The sequence below is a fragment of the Etheostoma spectabile genome, chromosome 9, assembly GCF_008692095.1.
Source record: "Etheostoma spectabile isolate EspeVRDwgs_2016 chromosome 9, UIUC_Espe_1.0, whole genome shotgun sequence".
NCBI lineage: Eukaryota > Metazoa > Chordata > Actinopteri > Perciformes > Percidae > Etheostoma > Etheostoma spectabile.
Genome location: NC_045741.1, coordinates 16,690,203 through 16,713,229, shown reverse-complemented (window position 1 = coordinate 16,713,229; position 23,027 = coordinate 16,690,203). Strand labels below are relative to the sequence as shown.

Below are 23,027 nucleotides of genomic sequence, written 5' to 3'. Positions count from 1 at the left end.
CACGTAGAATACCAAAGAGGTCAAAAGTAGCCTAATGTAGCGGAGTAAGAGTACAGTTTCTTCTTCACAAATTTACTCTAGTAAAAGTAAAAAAGTATAGTGATTTAAAGTTTTAAGTACTCCTAGAAGTACGTATAATTTTTTCAAAAACATACTCGAGTAAATGTAACTCGATACTACCCACATTTGTCTAGATGATGAATGAAAATAGATGATGTGTGTGTGTGTGAGGCTGCATGAGTGTCCACATGTGTGCATGTGTGTAAGTGTGTTGAGTGAGAAGGTGCAGGTATCTAAGAACCTAATTGCACGGTGTAGAGTGCCTCTTGCATCCCCGCAGCAAGGCACAGACTGGTTAATGTAGAGAAACAGCATTTTATTATTTTATTTAATATATTCAGGGTTGTTTCAATCAACAACAACACGCTTTTGCAACAACGCTCTGTTCCACATTCATACAATCTGCTGGATACAGAGCAGCCGCACTGGAGCACTGATGGTTAATTTCCTTTCTCAAGGGTCCCTCTGCAGTGATAATGAGAAGGGGACAAGCACGTTTTTTTTCCCCCTTCATTAGGTTGAAATTACCACTGCAAAGATGCAGGACTGTTGTTTTGGATTTCAATGGACGAGGAAATGTGCCACAATCTGAAGCTTTATTACCTATTCTAAATTAAAGGTCCCATGGTATGGACAATTTCACTTTATGAGGTTTTTTTAACTTTAATGTGCATTCCCCCCAGCCTGCCTATGGCCCTCCAGTGGCTTGAAATGGCGATAGACGTAAACCAAGCCCTGGGTATCCTAGTCTGCCTTTGAGAAAACGAAAGCTCAGATGGGCCGATCTGGAATCTTGCTCCTTATGAGGTCATAAAGGGCAAGGTTACCACCCCACTTTCTTTGCTTTGCCCGCCCAGAGAATCTGGCCCACCCATGAGAGAGAGTCTTCATGGCTTTCAAACGGGCAAAGTGGCAGTTGATCAAGGCCACACCCCCACCCTTGTCAAGGCTAAATTTTGGGAAAGAGACTTCAGGAACAGTATTAGGGGACCACTCAGACCTATATAAAAGCATCCAAAAAGGGATCATGGGACATGGGGCCTTTAACAGTTTCATTGGGAGAAGCCCTGCTCGTCGATCATAGCCTGGCCAGACTCTGTGTACAAATGTAATATACGTTTGTCTGGTAGGACCAGGCTATGTCGATCGTCCACAGGATAGTAACTTCCTTGACTTTGTCGTGGAGAGAACCGATGTTCTTCCAGGTTGCCAAACCTTGAATGTCACAGCTTAAATATTTAATAAAGCTGTAGTAAATAGGTCATGTTGTAGGTCAGACTTTATAATGAAGTGTATAAATCAGACTCTATTACGGCCGTATGGGGAGTGTGAACTGCTGATAAGAGGCATAGCACCTTATATGGTTTCTAAATTGCTTTATAGGCTACGTGGGGGATGTGTCTTCAACATTATGTCAGAAAATCTATAAAACAGAAGAGGTTTATAGTCTATTCTAGTATAGTACATTAGAGAATGCTTTCAAATCAAGAGAGTGCTTTCAAATGGCAAATGCATCTCTAATGTGTGCATTAACTAATGTGTTATGTAGTTCTTGATGACACCATGCTGCTTTAGAGTGAAACTACTGGGGGTTTATTTTTAGATGTATTGTAAGCCTTATGGCAAATTAATTACAGCACTATTGTAATGTGGAATCTACTCCAATGCTTTCTACTCAGTTGTTTGCCAGTTGTCCTTAAGGCACCGGTTGTAGTCACACAGAAAATTTTATAATTAAGTTATTTTAGCCTCCAAAACGTTCCCTTGCACAGAAGTGTTGCATGGGCTGTGCAACAAAACACAACGTGTACACAAACACACAGCAGCAGCTCCCAAAACGAACATCATCAATAGCAAAATCCTGTGGTTAGTATTTGCAGCTTAATGATGTCATGACTTGTCAATATCAGATGTCCCTCTTTATAGGTATAAAGTGCAATAGATTCAAATGTTTGTGTGATGATATAAATTTAAAAGCCAGTTTTAACTACCAACAAGAATTTAAATTCCCTCCTTGTATTTCATATTCTTTAGATTATGTACTATTAACACATTATTATATGATAGTTATTTTGCTTTTGTGTATACATCAAAAATAGAATGCATTGTGCTAAATGTAAGCAGCAGTCTATATTCATCAGACATTTCTAATATTGTGTGTTTTATATTTAACTATGTTATAAGTCGCTACATATACATTTTAATACTAAAGTTTAACACATTGATTTTTAACAGTCTACATTGATAAAAAAAAAAAAGTCTGTCAGTTCAGTTTTATTGTGTGACAGATTGATTCATCAACTCATGTATTGCATGGATTATTAGAAGTGAATACACTCCCTCCCTTCCGCTTCCTCAATCACAACCCCTATTGGGCAGGAGCGCCGTTTCCATGGTTACACTCTAGTAGGCTGTGTGTGTGTGTGTGTGTGTGTGTGTGTGTGTGTAGGTGGGTGCAAGAGTGGGGGTGCTTATGCTTGCATATGTCCTATGCGCAGTCTGTGCTTGTATGTGCAGCTCTGTACTGTGAGAACACTGCTACACTCTGAGGCAGAGAATACTGAAATGCAGGATTCATACAAGCAGGCAGATGGTATTTCTAAGACACTGCTGCCCCCCTGCACACACACACACACACACACACAAACACACACACACACAATATAATACAATACAGAAAGCTAACCTGTCAGGCTGAAAAAATACTGCTTAAAATCAAACTAGCTTCCTCTGTCCCTTATTCTCTGATCTTACGAACAAAGACGAGCCGAAGCAGCAAGGTGGAAGGGAAGCCCATCCAAGTACTTTCTGTCCTTTTGATTCGGCGAAGTCACAGCCAACATGTTATGCTCAATGCCAGCGGCGACTGCCAGGCAGCACAGTATGGATGGGTAGGCAGCAAGCACATTATGTGATGTCATATGATGTGCTAATCTTCTTTCTGACTCTGTTTTAGGCTGATGTATTTTTTGTGCTTTTAATTTAATATCCTGATTTCGAACTGGGAGCATATTTGTCTACAGGCCTTTTAAACAGTGCAGAGAGGACGCTGTGCTTAAGCTTGTGTTTGATGTTAGCTGATATAACACAGTAAGCAGTAACTAGTAACTCAGTACCTATACGTTTTGTCCCAGGTGAGGTGCCAGACTAAGAATAATTCAAAGACATCTACTGTATTGATCAATGTCTTTGCTCTCTTTTGGAGCCAGGGCTCAGAGGGGAGAGCGCAGGTCAGTGCCTGGTGGCTCAGCCTGAAGAAGTAACCTGACAGACCATAGACAGATTTTTACACTTACGGCATATTGAGAAAAAACATCCTGTAGTAACTACTAATAAAAGCAGTTAACAAAACCTACAAGTTCTCAGTTCAGTGTTGGAAATGAGTAAGGTTATGTACATAGATTATACACACTAAAAGATTTCCTCACTTGGAAACATTTGAAAAATTTTAGTATGTTAGTATTTTTACAGTGAGAATTGTTTTTTTGAATGTGCAGACGTTCCACTTCTGGGACTGCTCCGTTGCAGACGGAACTTTCACTCATTTACCACGGTCTTTCTTTGTGTGGGCATTCTAAACTTTGGTGGATTTATTAGGACTATGGTAAAAAGCTCCTCAGATCTCTGCAGGGTAAATCAAAAAAGCTCCAATCTGAGTTTACTGTTGCATGACCAAAACAACCGTTGAATGTACACGTTACAAAAACAAAACAAGTTCCTTCCCGAGCTTATTTTGCAGTGGCGCCGTTGCTCCGATAGCGCTGTGGAGGAAGGCTCTGGCAATGCGAGACTAGTGTTAAATGATATATCCTGATCTGGTAAATTGGCACAGTAAGCCTATTATACTAATAGAGAAAATCTGTGTAATTTTCTCTTCAGAATGTGGAGCAGGGGATTTTCTTGGGAGAAATCATTCACATTCTACATATCTTAAAATATTCACCTGGTTCCCCTTATTATTACTGACATTACAAATGAAAGTATTGGTGAGGCTATAATAGCACCTAATCCGTTATGAATTCATGCTGCTACAGATGTCGCCCTGTGCAAAACCTTATACAGAATCTCATTTTTTTAGATTCAATTAAACAAGTGTTAGTATAGTATTAGTTAATCAATTGTAGTGTGTGTGTGTGTGTTTTTGTGTGTGTGTGTGTGTGTGTGTGTGTGTGTGTGTGTGTGTGTGTTTGTGTGTGTGTGTGTGTGTGTTATTTTCACTTTTGAATAATTTAAACAAATGAACTTCCATCAGAGAAGCAGATTGAAAAAAAGAAGCCTCGATTGTTGCATACAAAGGTCCATAGAAACACTCAAACACAACAATAAATAATACAATTCTCTCTCTATTTCCACATACCAACCCATGATAAAAGCAGGCAACCCAGCAGATAATGCTCTGCTTTGTTGAAGACCCAGTTTTAGGTACTTGCAATGAGATATAGTGTGAAATAGAGACTATGACATAAAGAGAGAAGAGGGCTTTTTTTAAGACAGTGTATGAGAAAACATAACTTTTAGGAAAATGGGGAATTGTGCATAGAACCAGATGTATCTGAAATCAAATGTCCTTCTGTGGTCACACAAATCTGCATTCTCACAGGGATTTAGTCTGAACACCAGGTACATGCCAGCCATGCGTATGTAAAATGAGTGGCATTTCCCATTTTTAAATGAAATCAAACCCTCTTTTATCACTTTCCACACATGAAACACTTTCAACACAGAGGGCCTTTTTTAAACTTGATGGAAGGATTTGGAGTGCAGGCGTATTTCCAGGCTGGTAGTTGTGATCGTGTCCCTAGATAGTGTTCTAAGGTTAGCTTTGAGGTTTCCATATAATTGTAAGTTTGGGTTTGGAGCATATGGAGGGGGGAGGGTATTTTGCTTAAAAGCTCCACTCCCACAAGTGATGCCAGACCTCACAATTGGTATTTTGTAAATCCAAAAGTGTGCAATTGTGTGCGTGAGCATTTTTATTTCTGCTCATGATTGGGCTAGCTCTGTGGGTTATGCCATGTCTTCATTCAAAAAGAAAAGACTTCTGAGAGAAAGAGGAAGGTTTTATACTTCCAAAGTATTGATGATCATTTTGGATAACATTGTCCAAATTCCAAATGCAGCTATGTGTTGTCCAAACCATATGGAAGCAATGCATAGTTGCCTGTGAGACTGGTAACTGTGTTTACTGGGAGGAGTCATGGTTTAACTTTAATTAAATGGTTATGTTCAATTCAGTTTGAATTTCACCTGTCTGGGTTTTTACATCAATTTAGTTGAGATTTAAATTTCGGGATTTTCTGCTAGCTGGCTAAGGCACACGTCACCTTGTATAACATACCTTCTTGTGATCATCTGAATTTTTCTTTTTATGTTGTTATTAAACTCCTTTCATCTGGCAACCAGTAAGGATAAAACAAACTTTGAAATGATCTGCTCTTGCACTTTGTTGTATGCAATCATTTCTTTCTTTTTTACTAAAGCAAAGAAAATATATTCATACAAAAAAGTGGTGCTGCTTTTTCCTTCAACTTTACTTTAAATACTTGTGGTGACCTTCGAAAGAGACAAGAGAGAGGTGCAGCTGAGAGCTTTTCCATGTCCAGCTGTGTTGCTGGGAAGTTACCTGAAGCTAGAGGCCTCTGGGCCTGGACATGAGAGCTGGAATAATATAAGAGACTGCATTTCAATATTTCAGCATCCCTAAGCTAAGTGTGTGTGTGTGTGTGTGTGTGTGTGTGTGTGTGTGTGTGTGTGTGTGTGTGTGTGTGTGTGTGTGTGTGGGTGTGTTGTGGGAGTGTGTGTGTGTGTGTGTGCGGGCGTGTGTGCGGACGTTTGCGTGTCCTGCAGAAGACTACAGGGCAGAAGTTTGATGGTTTTGTTCATTTTACAGTCATTTTCTGCTCACACTCTTTTGGACTATCATAAATAATCAACGAAGCCTTGGACTCCAGTAAAAACAGGCACAGACTGATCATTAGTCGTGGCCCATTGGAGCCCCTTAAATGTTTTTCCTGTAAGTTGTGGTAAAGACATTATTGTAGTCATTGCCTCAATTCAGATCATGTTGCAGTGGAATAAAGTCAATGTCACGATTTCACAGAAACATTTTTCAGAGATCCTGTATGGTAATGGCGAGGTAGGTATTGTGTATCTTCTGTTACCTGGTTCAAGCAGTTTAAAAGCAGTTTAAAACTCTTATTAAATATATTTTAGTTTAAGTACAACAGACGCACAACAATGAGGTGAAATACATCACACACTATTGTTTTTATTTTTTTTTGAGTGCAATGTTTAAATCAGGCTCCTACGGTGGATTTTCATCCTTCCTCTTTCACCAAGAAGCCATATTAATAATGAACAGTGTTTGCTTCTCTCCCTGGGTGAGGAGGCAGCAATGTAGCTATACAATAAAAACAGGATATTGACCATGAAGGAGCATCTTCTTACCTCGTGAGAATTTAAAACAAGTTTTATGGATGTAATCAGCTTAGATGAGAATGCAAAAATCCTTGTGTCTTTGGTCACGGAATAGACTGTGGCTGTATACAATGTGTGATAAGAATAACTAAACATTAATGTAGCTTTAGTCAGCATATGATGGAGAAGGCAATATGTTGTTGGAAGCAGAGACTAAAGGTTAGAGAAGCAGTCTTTTAATCAAAAGGTTTCACAACATTTTCCCCTCTTGCAGCTGTATAGATACATGCTCCAGTGGGGCTGCTCATTGGCCAACAGTGGAAGACAGAGGTTGGGCCGGGCAGCTCCAATGTGTGGATATTTACAACTGTATGAATATGAAGTAAAGGAGTGCTGAAGCAAAGCATGTGTGCTCAGCAAACCAAAAGGTTAGAAAACATGACGTCATGGGATATCACAGTGGAAACGGCCTTATTACAAACAACTGGCGGGTCTGCCTAACATGAAAGGCTAACCCTTTCCTTGGGCAGTGAAGAATATACGTCTTTCTTGCTTCATATTCTTCCTCCCTCTCTTCTTCTATGTCTTTCCTCCATCTAACCACCACTCATTCATTCGGTTACTGAAGCCTTTCTTCTTCCTTCTAGCTTTCACCTGACATTTACACAGTCAGCTGGTCCTTCACTGACTGTCCATTGATGTGAGCGTTACCCATACAGCAACTCTTATTCAGAACTAATTAAGTTGTGATACCTTATTTCCTTTATATGCTTTTTGAGGACCTTTAACAAGGCATTTTTCACATGAAATCAAATACAATGAGACAGTTGCATCTATTTTGATGCAATTTAGGAAGCTCTTATATAGGGTCAGCTGAAAAATGCTATTATAAATTATATTAATGAGGAGTTTAAGTTTCCTAAATGCCATTTTGGTCTTCCGACTTTCAGTTTTCTAAATTTGGGTCCATAAAAATGGACATGCAGTAAATGTCAGCCGCTCCTTCAGCTGTCAGAAACGCATGTTCCTTGTTATGTGTTATCACTTTGAAGTACAAGTCAACAACTTGCAGCTGAAATACGTTTCCTTACTGATCTCCAGAGTCAAACCCAGTACATCATTTAGTAAAGTAATGTGAAAATATCAAAATTTAAATGTGACCGTAACAGTTTTTTGTCACGGTCTACATGTTTTGAAAACTGCAAGAGGGAAATGTGTGTCAGTTGGCATCCCCAATAAATAACTTAAACTCCTCTCCCCATGATTTCAAGCAGTTCCAAATACTAAGACATGTTTTTGGCTAAGCTTTTTGATGAAATCCAAGTGTTGGAAATACAGGCAATACTAGCAACACTTGCTAAAATATATGATGCCCTGAATTGAATTTTCTTTCGGGCTTTATTTGTAATTAAAAGTAATTAGATTTTTACTTGAATCTGTGTAAACCGCTTCCCTTCGTCTGCATCCCTCTTCATCATCTTTGTAGTGGGTCCTCCTCCTCTTTCACTGTTCTCTCAATTCATTTTTTTACCTGTTAGAGTTTGCAGAGAAGGAATTAAACTGTGGGCATGGCACTTTCAAGTTTAAACGACTTATCTAAACAGTTATTGCTAACATCTCTGGCTTTTCAGTCCTCAAAGAAGCTGCTATTGTCACATTCTAAAGTTTGCATGATCCCAGTGTCAAAAACACCCGGATCCTCTAATGAGCATGTGGTCCTACACTAGCCTTTTCCTCCCACACGCTCAATATGATCAGAGACTGCAGGTCTGTGGTAAAGTAAACAAGATTAGTTCTTATTGTTGTCATTTTATCTCATCAGACCGCAGCAGATCCAAATCAATATCATCATATTGCTCAACAGAAGCAAGGGGTCAGGGGGTCAGGATTCCTTTGAGGAATGAAGCTGGTTCCTTGGCCTTTTCAAAATCGGTATTGCCTGGAGTTGATCGTTAGTTGTAGAAATACAGGGCATGTTTGTAACTACACACTACAAACTGATAAGTGTGTGTGTGTGTGTGTGTGTGTGTGTGTGTCTGTCTGTGTGTCTGTGTCTGTGTCTGTGTCTGTGCATGCATGCGCACACATTTTGTTGTCTGTCTCTTTTACAGTGTTTGGACAGGCTAAATGAAGCCCAATAGGAAACATCTTTGCAGTGTATTATTAAATGGGATTGGTTTGCCGCTTGGTTGCCGGATCAAAGATAGGGGAAAGTAAGCATTAAGTTAATGCAATGTCAGACAGCAAATTCATTTTTGAACTAAAAATGCACTCATAGTAGCTAACTTGATGGCAAATTTGACTTTATCATGCTATATATTTGGGGAATGAAAATATCTTGGTTTTTCCAGCTGTCATCACACAAATGGCATACATTAAAAAGAAATATAATTAAAGGAATAATATGCAAAAGGCACAGATTTTTAACATGAATAATCCAAGATGATATTATACACTGCTTTATTATTGGCATAGTTAGTGACAGAGTGAGCAAACAAGAGCTCTTCAACATCACTTTCACCATAAAACCCTTCAGTGACATGTTTAATACATTGTTCCTTTTCTCAGACTCTGGTGCACTGCATCATTGTGGATCTTCAAGGGGCTGCTTTAACTTTACGGCCAATTAATCGGGTTAGCTCATGGAAATCCTTCAGCTAAGCTATAAATATTTAGAGTTTTGATTCCTGGGTAATGTGTGGGGGTGAAGGCACTATAGAGGGAGCTAAAGGTATGAGCCAAGAACTACACACACACATTACACCATATCACCATGGTGCAGTAAAGACAATGGTGTAATTCCACATTCAGCTTCTATTTTCACTCACATTGCAAATGAAAGTGATTGGTTATTTGTCAGTACAGTGTCTTGCTTAAAATACATTCTGTATGTCAACATGCATGAGTATTACAGTTGTTAGAAATGTTTTCTGACTATGGTTATTTGAAAACGTCTATCAGTCTGGTTTGAGAATTCTAGAGAATTAATGTTTTTCTGCTAATTATGAATAATTGTTACTGCTTTGATCTTGCCTTTCATAACATCTGTATCATGATGCAACATAACTAGTTAGCATGGGCTAATAAGGCATCAGTCTTCAAAAATAAACCTACTAACAAAAAGATTATTCATATCTTTAAGCAACAGAAATGGGCCAAGCAGAAGCTCCTCAGTTATATTTTACACTGGTACCATGGGGACCTGGCTAGCCACTGAGCAAGTTTCACTATGACTGTAGAAAACAGACTGAGGTCATAGGAAAGTTACGTTTTTGGACTCTCAACATCGTTTACATGTTGAGTTCCAGATGCTAACATCAGGGCGGAGGTTTTGTCTCCCCAAAGGTAGCGCTAATACATACATATTGTCCTCTGTTACATCTGCTATTGTATATTTTAAACAAACTATAACTCTGGATGTCATGCCGTTGCGTCTCCTTTTCCATGATTCATGGTTCGTGGATATTGTGCGGTTATGCATAACAACATACATTATATATGTATGTTTTTATTAATATTTGGTAAGGTGTCCTTGGGTGTCTTGAAAGGCACCAACAAATAAAATATATTATTATTATTATTATGTATTGGTGTTAGGCTGCAAAAAGGAAATTAAAATTGCCCATTACATTTTTTGAATCGAGGGCAAACACACAACATCTGACTTGTCTCATAACTGTAACCCTTGCAATACCTTCAGTACTTTTAGATGTTTGATACCATTCAAAGATTGGCTTTATTAGCCTGATGTGTGAACGCCTGTGGAATGCTGGAAGTTGGAGTGATTTGCATCTAATTTTTATGAATAGGTTAAATAAATGAAAATTGCAAATGGCCATTTTGTATTTACACAGTTGAAAGTTTAATAAGAACATTGTAATCTATCCAAGGAAGTAGTTTTTTATTAGAAACCCAAATAATGGAGGAAATATACAAAAAACAAGGCTACATTGTGGAGGATTTCCATCCCAAAAAACATCCACCAATTGAAAACTTACTGCTGTATTGTTTTACATACAGCAATAGATACTGAAATTATGATGTAAATATATTTGCATATTACAGCGTAGAACTGGAAACCTCACCTTCCTGTGTTCTGTTTCTTGTATCGTGTTCAATGTCAGATTGAAACGCTATATTTCTAAACCGTTCCTTTTGGGATTAGAGCCAAAGTGCAAGAGTAGAGCAGTCATACAACACGCAGTAATTATCAAACATCGGAGTTGTTGAGACTGACTGACATACTGAATGATACCACAGATCAACCACAGTAAAAAATAAAAAAAATGCCCAAAGGAAAAAAGGACACGGAAGTTGGTTAGAGATTTTCACAATTACACAATGTACTGTAATGTAATGTACATTGGATGATGAATTTATGTGTCCAAAATTTGATTTATATTCATAGTTTTTCAAAGTAAAACCCTCTACTCAGTGATAAAGATGAGTAGAGCTGCTCATAATGGATGCCTATTAATTGGACTCAGTTGTCAGAAAGATGTCCTACTCGGACTTCTCAAAGGGTAGTGGTCGCTGTGAACAAACTGGGTCTTGTAACTAGGGATGAAGGCACTTGTTTCCAGGGCAACATCAACAAGTGAATGTTTGACTCACGACAATTTTGGATGTACAGCAGAGGATTTGGAGTCCTCACTCAGTCCGCAAATTTTTGTTGCAGTGCTGTCTCCCTGTTGCAGACTGGATGTGCCATTTTCAAACTTTACAACAGGTTTTTAAGATTAGCCAGCCAATTTAAACTGGCCAGATACATGGGCTATTTGCAGTCTTGCTCACACACTTCTTATTGGCTTGTTCATGTCTCGTTCTCATCTCAATGCACCTGAAGGGCCTTTGGCTTTGTTAATAACATGCAGGAAATGTTATTGTGTAGTGTAATGTAGTTTTCACCCTCTAAATCTTTCTCTGTACTATTTTCCCTTACAGAGCGCTCACTTGGCAATGATCGACACTTTGATGATGGCGTACACAGTGGAGACGGTGAGCGTCGAGAAGGTGATGGCCTGCATTCGTCAGTATTCGTCTTACGACCCTGAGGTGGAAACACCTTATGACACAGAGGACGCAGTGACCACCTGGATCAATAAGGTGGGTATAGCTTTTTCAAATGACAGATTTGCTTGAGCTACAAGGACAGATTCTGAGAAACTGGTCATTATGGTTGGACCATATCATAAACTTGTAAAAGTAAGTCACATGTTCAGTATCTGTCCAAGGAGCAGGCTGCTGGTCATATTGTACACAGGTTACTGTAGATACCATCACTCAGGGTCATTGGGTCCCACAGTGCGCTGTTTGGTTGCAAGATATTACAGTTAAAAACACTGACCTAAATACCATCAAATCTGATACATGCACACCATGCCTTGTGCTATAGTGAACTCGCAAGTGAACTTGCAGCATGTGAAAACATCTTTGTGGGTTTGATAAAGGTGGGATTGTCCAATTCTTTACTACTTTCACTGACCTTTTAACCTTTAAACAGACTGTTACTGATGCAAGGATTGCCGTGTGTTTACATTTGTCATGTAAAGCATGTCCATGACTCACTGTATGTATGTGCAAGAGAATATAAATTAAGGAAACAGGAGAAACTACATTGTTTTTTACAGCCAAGCATCAAGTCTGCACATGTTGTTTGGGCAGTCTGTCACGTTCTTAAAATCACAAAATAATATTTAATAATTGTTCTTAGTCCAAGTTACACATAATGTGTGTAAAGTCTCTGTAGGAGCTACAAGGAAACAAATAAATTCTTCAAAAAATGTCCATGAAATATATTTACAGTACATATTCCACATCAGTAAAATGTGGCGTAATGCACTTAAAAAATGACATGCTCTGTGGAAATCAGCTTTTTACACTACAAAGTGTGCTACATGGCCTGCATGGGCAGATGGTGCTGGCTCCTCCATACAATGCTACAGGGCCCAGTCTGTTTACATTCGTCTTGTAAGAACACTGGGCTCCTGCCAACTCTGAGCTACACAGACACAGACACACACACGCACACACACGCACACACACACACACACACACACACACACACACACACACACACACACACTACACACAAAATAGTTAACAGATGTGGTCGTAGTTTCCTACTGGTCGGACACATGGCTCTCTGTTGGGATTCCTTTGTGTTCCAAAGGTCCACAATTCACAGCTGATTCCTGCTTTAACTTTAACCAAATGAATTTGAGGAGAACTGTATGTACTGTAAATATTGTCAGTTGTCAACACTGCAGGAATGAGATTGAGATGAATGAGATTTGATTTGATTCATTGAATTTGTATTATAATTGATTCTGAAAATCCAAAACCTTTTACAATGGATGCATTTCAACACAGACTTCTATTGGGGTCTTTTATGTTGACACAATAAAACAAAAGCACAATCAAATAATTTTATTCTTAAATGCTAAAGTAATGATAACAAAATAAAGGTTTGCTTTGGGACAGTGCAGTCATTTGATTAATTATCACCCTTATGTTCCACTGTTGGAAAGTTAAATTTCATTATCAACTTTACTTTTCAACTTTACTGTTACATATGAGTGCAATATGAGCTGAAGATGAAGTATTAGTCATAGTAGGTGCCTTATATTACTTTTCTAATTCATTCAGCTGCAGCTCTGAATTTTAGTCTTGTTTGTCCTCTGTCTTTTAGGTTAATGAGTATCTGAAAGACATCGTGGCTCAGGAGCAGAGGATGAGGGAGACACAGAGCACCGACTCTGCTGGGAGTCCTCGGGTTGGTGTTTTTCCTTTTTCCTTCCTCTCTCCCAACACTTCACAAACTTAATATGAACATACAGATGTCGCCAGTTTGATGGACAGTTCTAAAAAAGCTAACTGAAATCCTTGGCTCCACTTAATGGACTTACCACAACATTCTGCTCTTGACTGACAGATATTTGTTACTTTAATATTTTGAGACCAGTTTCCTCGAAAAGCCCTTATAGCCCAGCTACCATCGAAGAAAATCTCACTCATGCATGTCTGAGCTTTAGATGAAGCTCAGTGTGTATTTATAAATAAGAAAGAGAGAGAACGGCAGGCTGCATCTTCAACATCATAACGAGTTTAGCAATCCTGACGACTGTGCAAGCATCACTCACTTCATTTGTGCCGTCACCGGAACATCAGTGCTCTCTGGCCTCATTAGGGCCATCAGTCATTTAGTGCAAGGTCACCCATGTGCGTGGTCCTGCCCGCAGTCCAAATCTGTTATATATCTAGTGTGTGTCTGTGTCTGTGTCTGTTCTTAGTCTATGTCTATGTCTATGTCGTGTCTGTTGTGTGTGGTGTGTGTGTGTGTGTGTTGTGTTGTGTGTGTGTGTGTGTGTGGTTGTGTGTGTGTGTGTGTGTTTGTGGTTGATTTGAGTAACTGGAGTAACAGTGTTTGGTTCTGTAGTTTGATACTGCATTTGCAATAAATAATCAATGATAAATTGATAATGCATACACCCACTTGTGAATTTAAATCTTACCACATACCATATTAAAGCTTTTCATCGTCACTTGTAAATTCACCTCAGCTACATGTTTGTGTGTCGATGCAACATTTAGTATTATGATCTGTCAGTGAGGGTCAGAGTTGGCATGGCCAGCGACAGCTACCCATTCCCCTGACACAGCAGAGTGATGTTCGGAGAAGAGGGAGGAGCTTGGGTGGATGATGTCACAATCATCCTTCATGCTTCTGCTCCTCGCCTCCATGTCAGTTATTATGCAGCAACAGCAGTGATCTAGAAAGAAACAGTACCTGTGTGTGTATTTTGAATGATAGATTGTATTATTTTTTTTGATTTTTAGCAAGTTTTAGTCTCAGCAGACATTTTGTGTGTGTGTGTGTCTGTGTGTGTGTGTGTGTGTTGTATTTGAGTAACTGGAGTAATCAGTGTTTGGATTCTGTAGTTTGATACTGCATTTGCAATAAATAATTCAATGATAAACTGAATAATGCATACACCCACTTGTGGAATTTAAATCTTACCACATACCATATTAAAGCTTTTCATTTCCACTTGTAAATTTCACACTCAGCTACATGTTTGTGTGTCGATGCAACATTTAGTATTATGATCTGTCAGTGAGGGTCAGAGTTGGCATGGCCAACGACAGCTACCCATTCCCCTGACACAGCAGAGTGATGTTCGGAGAAGAGGGAGGAGCTTGGGTGGATGATGTCACAATCATCCTTCATGCTTCTGCTCCTCGCCTCCAAATCAGTTATTATGCAGCAACAGCAGTTTTCTAGAAATAAATGTTACCTGTTTGTGGTTTTTTAATGATACAATGTATGATTTATTTAGCAAGTTTCTGTGTTTATCAACCACCTCAACACATATCAGATAACCCTGATAAATGTCAGTTCAAGTACATCAGCAGCAATTCAGTCTCCTGCTTCTTCTGTTAATAATTTCTTTTGTGTTGTTGTTTCCCTGCCCTTGATCCTACTCCACTCCTCCACTCTAGACTCCTTTCCTAGCTTCCGTTCTCAAAGTTCATGAAAGGCAACACACTATGACACAACACCGTTACAGATGCTGCTTTGCAGGAATGTTTAGAGAGTTAGAGTTAGTCGTCCTAAGGGAAAATATTGAAACCTTGTCCCCTGTTTTAGCCTGCAGAGAGTTGAGAGTTGAAAAAGCACTGCAGTGTGTTCACTTTGTGTGTGGTTCCCTTCCCAGTCCCAGGGCTGCGCAGACTTCCACTGAGTTTGATGCTGATCTGACCAGTCAGTGTGCAGACACAGCACTGCATGCCTCAGCTATTCCACATGAACACACACATAAACATGAAGTTGCATGACAAAACAAGTGACCAACCATTTCATCAGTAGATTTTGTTATGCTTGTTGAAAAAGGGGAGACTTTTGTACAGTGAAGTCACCGTGTTGCTGACTCGGTATGTCACATGTGAAGCCACTCCTGCTCTTGATGTGAGTGTTAACACATTCATTTGTTTGGCCCCCGAGCATGAAAGTTAGCCCTTCTGTCATCTCACTTTGCCTGACTCTCCTCCAAAGAGCGCTCAACGAGGGTCTGCCTACTCCACGTAGCATTCTGGAACGGGAGGAAAACACGCTGTGGTTCTTTAAAGCAAACAGAATCATCACGGGCGGTGCTAAATTCCGCACAGAGCCACCGCAAAATAGTCGTGTGAGAGAAAACTCAGATTGGACGGATTGGATAGTCTAGCTAGTTGTCTCAATTTACCTTGCAGAGATCTGAGGAGCAGTCAAAAATAGTCCTCATAAATCTACCGAATTTAAAATTCCAACACAAAGAAAGCAGCAGGAAACAGAAAATACATTTCCTGCGGCACAGGAGCAATCCTTTCTGTGTTATCATCCCGTTAGCTCATGTTGATTGGTGTGTGTTGATTGGTGTGTGTGTTTTGTGTGTCTGTGTGTGTTTCTGACCATCCCACTCTCTCTCTTTCTTGGCTACATTGTTCTGGTCTGAACTGTGATAAAAGTCCCTGTCATTAGATAATGCAGTTGCACAGCTGTTTCAGCAGCTGCAGGCAGAAAGCTGCTGAATTCTGTGTCTTTCTGTTTAAGGTTTAAATAGCATTTACAGGACAGTTTATGAACCTTAATTTGTGTCGGACTTAATGTTCTAGCTGACTCAGACAGGAGATGTTGCATAACAACTGCTTGCTGTGTTGGTATACGAAGGCAGGCACAGTCAGCATTTTGGCCATTTGAATACAGTAATGACTTCATTAGAATTTGTTTTTAGTTTTCTGCCTTTTACCATTTCAGTGTATGGAATTTTTACATAAGTGTATCAGTTATAAAATGGCACAAGCATAATTTCTACATTATGGTCATAAAACCACCACATTGTTTTTGGACTCTCTGTCCCTCCTCTGCAATCAGACCAAAAATATTTATTTCTTCCCTTGCCAAACTAAGAAGAAGCTACTGTATTTTCTAAGAGAAACAAACCACTTGTTTTATTCCCTTTTCATTCAGACCAAACAAAGCCTAAGTATTAGTGTCCTAGTCATTCACCACCCTCACAACAAAATTAGTTGATTGGCCCAAAGAAAGCAAATAAATTCAGCAGTTACAGTAATTATCATATGGGGGGCTCCATCTATCCTCCTTCTATGCCTCACACCATCACTTTCCACCTTCCCAGACCTCCCCCTTCTGTCTTTGCAGTCTGACTGCAGTGTGAGTCACGCTGTCTCAGTCAGACAGAGACGCAAACACTACTAGGACAACACTAGAGCTCACTAGGGCAACACTATTTTTATTTGAACCTACTGTACTGAATCCAGGGGTGAAGGTGAGTGGCGGATTGGAGGGGGTGGGAGGGGAGGACTGCAAAGGCAACGTCAGGACAGAGAAGTCAGGCCTAATCCTTTTAAGTTTCAAAAGCTGAGCTACAGCTCAGCCAGACATCTCTGGCTTCAGAGGATGAACTTTGATTGGCAGAGTTACAGGATAATTGAAGTGGAGACGGGTGGGGTGCTAGTGTCTGTACATAGTACATACTCATAAGTGTAGTGTGTGTGTCTGTCTGTCTGTCTGTCAGTCAGTCAGTCTCTGTTTCTCTCTCTCGCTTTCTCTCTCTGTGTGTTTGTGCGTGTGTGTGTGTATGTGTATGTGCGTGTGTATGTGTGTGTCTGTGTGCTTTTCTGTAAGGAGATGATAGCTAAGGGCCTTAACTCTCCCCAGGGGTTTGATTGGGGGTTATAGCAGATTTTAAACTCAGTTTGACTCCGCTCAGCCCACAATTTAGATCATCACTTAAGATGGAGACGGTTTTCATCTTCTCCATCTTTTTTTTAAACTGGGACAGCAGGTTTAGAGCAGCAGTGTATTCAGAATACTCCATCATTGAAAGTTTGGGTTGACCAGGCTGGTATTTTTTAGCCATTTGCATCATAAAACCACCCTTTATTAAAACCCCAAACTCATCTCAAGCACACTCATTCTTATTGTCTCTGCTAAAGGGTACCTAAGCAGAAACAGGAGGATTTGAGCTGTTATCATACACGTTTTTGTTTGAGTAAACCTTATTATATATAATATTAGTCCTGCATTATTATATATTTTAGCTTATATTTAAATTAATTTAGCTTTAACAGGTAAACATAAGGAATCTCTTGTATTGTAAATGGTTTACAGACACCATTTGACATAGAAGATACAAAACACATGATGTTCAGTATGGACATGAAAGAAAAAGATAAAAACAATGTAAGTGAATTAAGGGCAGAGTTTGTCTTATGTCTCCCTCTCTGCCTACAAATACCTTTTCTAATATCATTAATACATCTGTGTTTAGAATATACACAAAATATGTGATGTTTCTATCTTTCATGGATCCTTTCTGCATTCCACTATAATCTAATATTTGAATACAGGTAAGCCAAGGCAGTCCATTCACTAGCAAATGGATAAAACTGATTAACTAATATGTTGTTTATTAGATAACATCACATGTGTTCTTCTGATTGCATCAGACTCTTACTGGTGACTAAAATTACCATTCAGGGGGCTGTGACGTTAATCAAATCAGGAAAATCCAAGAAGGCTACAGCTGATCCTTTCATCCTCTTGCTGTCTTGGTTTTTCATTTTGGGGGTTTCAGTACAAAGCAGCTGTATTTTCTCTCAAGTCATGGCTCACCATTTGAAGTTGAGCACTTGCCAGCCACTTTGAGTGGCACTCACATTTGGTTCTTTGATGCTTCTAGGTAGTCTGGGAATTAGCTATTAACTGAGGCAAGCCTCTCTTCTTTTGGATTTAGCTTACACTGTTGGTGGATTGCTGACAGTTGGGTTACATTTATGCAGTGGAATTGTTATTTTGTTTCTTTTAGCTACTGTGGGTATTTAGCTGATGCTCTTCTTTTTAGCAACAATAAGATACATTTCCTGATTTTCTTGGTGCCGTACAGTGTCCCCTAATAAGATGAAATTTAGCAAATGAATCTCAAAACAATTCCCATTTATGTTTCAACATATCAGCATTGAACTTAGATTAACAATATCAAGCAGTGTGTCTTTTACACACAGGAGAGACTGATGCATGTCCATTGATGGGCACATCCGCCGCTAGAGGAATAATACATGTGCACCTCAAACAAAATTCCTTTTTGTACTTACAAATGCAGCTAATTTCTGTTCAGAAGTCATTTACAACAACTAAAACTGTTAATTGACGACTAACAGCAATGATGAAAATACATTATCAAAAAGCTTTGCCATTTTTGTTGATGCAGTTTGTGCATACAGCTTTAGATCAATGCATTCTAATGAACATGTTTGTATGATATCGTTCAAAAACGTATGCACAAAAGTTTTTATCTGTAGAATTATGAGCATCAAAAGCCTAAAAGATACACACTCAAAATGTAACACTAAATTACACTAAACACAATTTCAGGGTTATTTTGGGTTGTGTGGGCTGCTTTTCGTGATCTTTCAATAACACACAGGGTCTCTTCCTTGTATCTCACTGCTGTCCTGTCTTTCCTTGTATTACTAATTGCATTACCAACTAATCTCACTAACAGGTATTTCTATGTTGTTGTCTTTTTCTGTCACTGTGCTGCTGCAGTCTCCAACCAAGTGGTACATGAAGCTTGTGCCAGTAAGTCAACTAATCATTGCTACGCTCTTTCATTTGTGTATCCATAGTGACCGTCCTAGCTCCCCCCTACCTCTCTCTGTCTTGATTGCCATCAGTTTATCACTGTTGCATAAACAACAACATCTCTCTTCCCCTGTTCTGATTAACAAGTGTTCCCTTGTGCTGCATTCATGTGAGTGTACACAGCAAAAAAAATATTAAAATAAACTGTGGAAATGTAACACATGTAATTATTTGCCATTTAAATAAAGCAGTAGAGTGTGAATAACATTATACATCAGTTATCTTTATTCTCTACAGTCCCTGTTAACAGCAGTTGAGTGTAAGGTTACGTTTATGGAAATCTGTGGTAAGTAGACATTAGGAACATGTCTATATGAACTCAGATTCTCAGAACATTCTTCCTTGTATTTGCTTATGTTAAGGTCCTTGTCAGTGGAACTAGAGACCATTGGGGAGCCTCTGAAGAGCTCCCAAGGGATTAGCCAAAAGAAAAGGAAAAAAATATTAATTTTTATTAGAATTTCTTTTCAGAAATGGGATGTCTGGGAGCATTTGGCATGGAATTGTTTCAGATTCCCTGTGCCAGTTCTCACTATAGACCCTCTTGTAACTTTTTCTCTCTTTGATTCAAACACTGTGTATGTGTTTTAGTGGAACATAATGTGTATGTTCATTCCATTGGCCTACACTCACTACACACATCAATATGGTAATGTTGTTTTCATTTATGTTGTGTCGCACTGTTGCTTGCTCTGGAGGAGACTGTTGCTAGAACTGTTGGGTCCTTGTAAATTCTGGAGTGTGGTCTATCTGTATAGTGTCTTGAGATAACTCTTGTTATGAATTGATACTATAAATAAAATTGAATTGAAATTGAATTGAATTGAATTTAGAGTGCTGTTTTATAGATACTCACTATTTAAGTTCATTATGTTCTGGTAGTATACCAAGGACAACCAAAGATCTCAACATCTCAAAAAAATAATAAGTGAGTCGCTTCAGTTGTTTTTGTGCTGAACAATTTTTTTTTTTTTTACCCCCTTAATGGGCTCACTATTAAAACATTTTACTACACTCGCTGTAACTCCTGACCCATTCATTTACCTCCATACATGAGTAAATCTAATGAAGTCTTGATGTGTTCTTAAGTGTTGCTGCTTTAAAGAAAAATAAAGATACAGCTGTTGTGATGGTTGCATCATTATACATGGTTCAATTTGCAGCTGTGATTGAAAACAGAAACAATAGGACATGTCTGGACCAACAGGTACTGTAGATGTATGCAGATTAACGTTGCACAATGCAATTTTGTTTATAGGTGTGTATTTTATGTTACGCAGGCTCGCTACAGAAAGGAGCCGGCCTCGACCCAGCCGGTTCCCTGGATCCCCCCAGTGGATAACCTGCTGAAAGACAGCACGGACGGCTCGGCCCTGGGCACCCTGCTGCACTTCTATTGCCCTCAGCTGCTATCTTTGGATGGTAAGGAGTGGGCTAATGTAAGAGTTGGTGTGTGTGTGTTGGTTTGGGACAGGACGTTCTGCAAATACTGAATGTTTCTTTTTAAAGGTTTCTGGCCATTAAACTGTTTCTATGGAAAATAAACCCTTTTTTCCAACCAAAGAAGGATATGGCTGAGCTCTCAGCAAACTGATTCTGTTTGTTTTTATTCCTCACAACTGTTCAATATGAAAATAAAAAATTGACAAGATTTTGTGTTCAAAACCTGGCAGTGTTTTGAAATTTAATTTGGGCCATTTTGTCCCCTGTCCCTGATTGGATCAATCAATAGATCCAAGGTCAGTCACAAACAAAAGATACAACATAATTACATGCTAATGAAGTGTGTTGATAGTGGGCTCATCAAACACACACTCATACACAATACGTATCCACACACACATTCCGTTGAAATGAAAACATCAGAGGGACAAAGGATTAATCACTCAACGCCGTTTACTCTTTGAATGTATTAACAACCAGCTCCACCCACAGGTTCATGACATGCACCATGATTGGTCAAAGACCCTCAACTTTGTACTTAACACACTGCACCCATCTCTGATCTCAAACAAAAACCATCAGCCCACTGAAAAGCACAAGGTGTGTTTTATAACCAAATTCATACTGAGGTCGCACTGACACCTGATGGCTCTCTTTGCCCTCCTAGATGTCTGTTTGAAGGAGAACATGACGCTGGCTGATCGGCTGTACAACCTGCAGCTCATACAGGACTTCTGCAAAGACAACCTGAACAGCTGCTGCCACTTCAGCCTGGAAGACATGCTCTACGCCTCCTCTACCATCAAGGTATGGCTTACATCTGGCTCCATTCAACACCAAGTCATTTCCAATATGTGAGATTTGCTATTATAGTAGAAACAATGTAATGCTCACTTCTGTATTAATCCATTGATTTGGGCTTGTTAAGTTTAGTCAGTAAGTTACTGTAAGTCACTGACTAACAGAAGGGAAAAAACTCTCTCATAGAGTTATTTAGTGAGTAACGTTATTTAATTCTTACACATTTACAGAAATTCTTTAGAAACTTCTTTTTTTAGTTCCTTGGAAACCATTTTTTTAAGCTTGTTGATTTTCAGAAATGAGTCTTGTAAATTGAGCTAAACAATCATTTTAAAGACTTTCAGTTCTTTCTAGTAAAAATAATAATACAGGTCATTGATGCTTGTGTTCTAATACTGATCCTGTGTGGATAATGTCCAAAGCTTCAGTCGGTAAACCAATTCTCCACTCTGAAATGGCTTTTACAGGTAGTGTGTAATCGTCGTTATAGTCTTGAAAAAATATCTGCCAAAATGTATACTGCCAACCTGCTGACTTGTTGAAACCTTAAAATATGCATGCCTTGTGTGTGTGTGTGTGTGTGTGTGTGTGTGTGTGTGCGTGTGTGTGTGTGAAAATGTGTGTGTGTGTGCTAGCAGGAAGAAAAAAATGACAATTGTAGTTAGTAGAAAAAACATGGGGGTCTTATATAAAATGGCTGTTAACGTAATATCCAAGCAAGTGGTGGTTATTTAAAAAAACAACCCTTTAGTAATGTCAAGTCTTCAATGGCAAATTTGCTAAATTACAGACATATACGAATGTTGTTGTTTTTTTTTTGCTGAAACTGATTAGAAAACCATATGGTGTGGTATCCAGTGAGAAAGGCTAAATGAAACAGGAGAAATGGGCAGCTCTGTGGGCCAGTGTGGTGAGTCATGCTGTGGAAAAACCATTCAATCCAAACTATCTCTGTCTTAACCAACCACAAGCCTGGAGAGCTGCACTGCCATACCAACATGTCTGCGTGTGTTTTTTTTCCTCACATACTCTTTCTTTGTTTTTCTTCTTTATTTCCTTCTTTAATTTCCTTTTTCTTTTCTTTCTTTGTCATTCTTTAAAACTTTCTTGCCCTGTATTTTTTGTGTGTGTTTCTGTGATTTTCCAAATTTTCTTCTGTTGTACTTTCTCTCTCTGTCTCGCTCCCTTTCACTCTCTAACTCTCAGCTCGCTTTGCATATCTCCCAGTCCTCTGTTCAATTCGACACCTTATACCAGTGTCACCACTGTTTGTGTGCGTTATCGAGGTCATCTGCTACTGATGGGAGATGATTTATTTTAATTTCTTGGTATATAAATGTGATATGCTGTGTGTAATACTGCTGCAATGCACCCGTCATAGAAACAGCTTGGGCTGCTGTACTTACAGTAAACTCACTCCCTCCCTGTCTTACATAACATATATCGGTCTCCTGAGATCAACCAAAATTATAGTGTTGTAGTATTTTTGTGAAAGGAGGTCTTACGTTTGAGAAACGTGCTACATTTATGCATTGTATGGCTTTGCATGAATAATACTATATGTATGTAAAATATATTTTTTATCTGTTTTGGCTCTAAA

General features: G+C 39.0%; 1 protein-coding gene across 7 annotated transcripts in view; it reads left to right on the top strand.

Annotated features, from left to right (window-relative positions):
- camsap2a (calmodulin regulated spectrin-associated protein family, member 2a) overlaps window positions 1–23,027 on the top strand; it is a 47,376-nt gene that overhangs the window by 8,520 nt on the left and 15,829 nt on the right. For 4 of the 7 annotated variants that reach the window (XM_032525728.1, XM_032525725.1, XM_032525724.1 and 1 more), the window contains exons 3-7: window positions 11,422–11,583; window positions 13,169–13,252; window positions 19,088–19,120; window positions 20,464–20,605; window positions 21,294–21,433. In XM_032525728.1, coding sequence (XP_032381619.1) covers window positions 11,422–11,583; window positions 13,169–13,252; window positions 19,088–19,120; window positions 20,464–20,605; window positions 21,294–21,433 — 561 coding nt within the window. The remainder of the gene's footprint in view (window positions 1–11,421; window positions 11,584–13,168; window positions 13,253–19,087; window positions 19,121–20,463; window positions 20,606–21,293; window positions 21,434–23,027) is intronic. The other 3 variants (XM_032525730.1, XM_032525729.1, XM_032525726.1) reach the window with 1 other exon arrangement.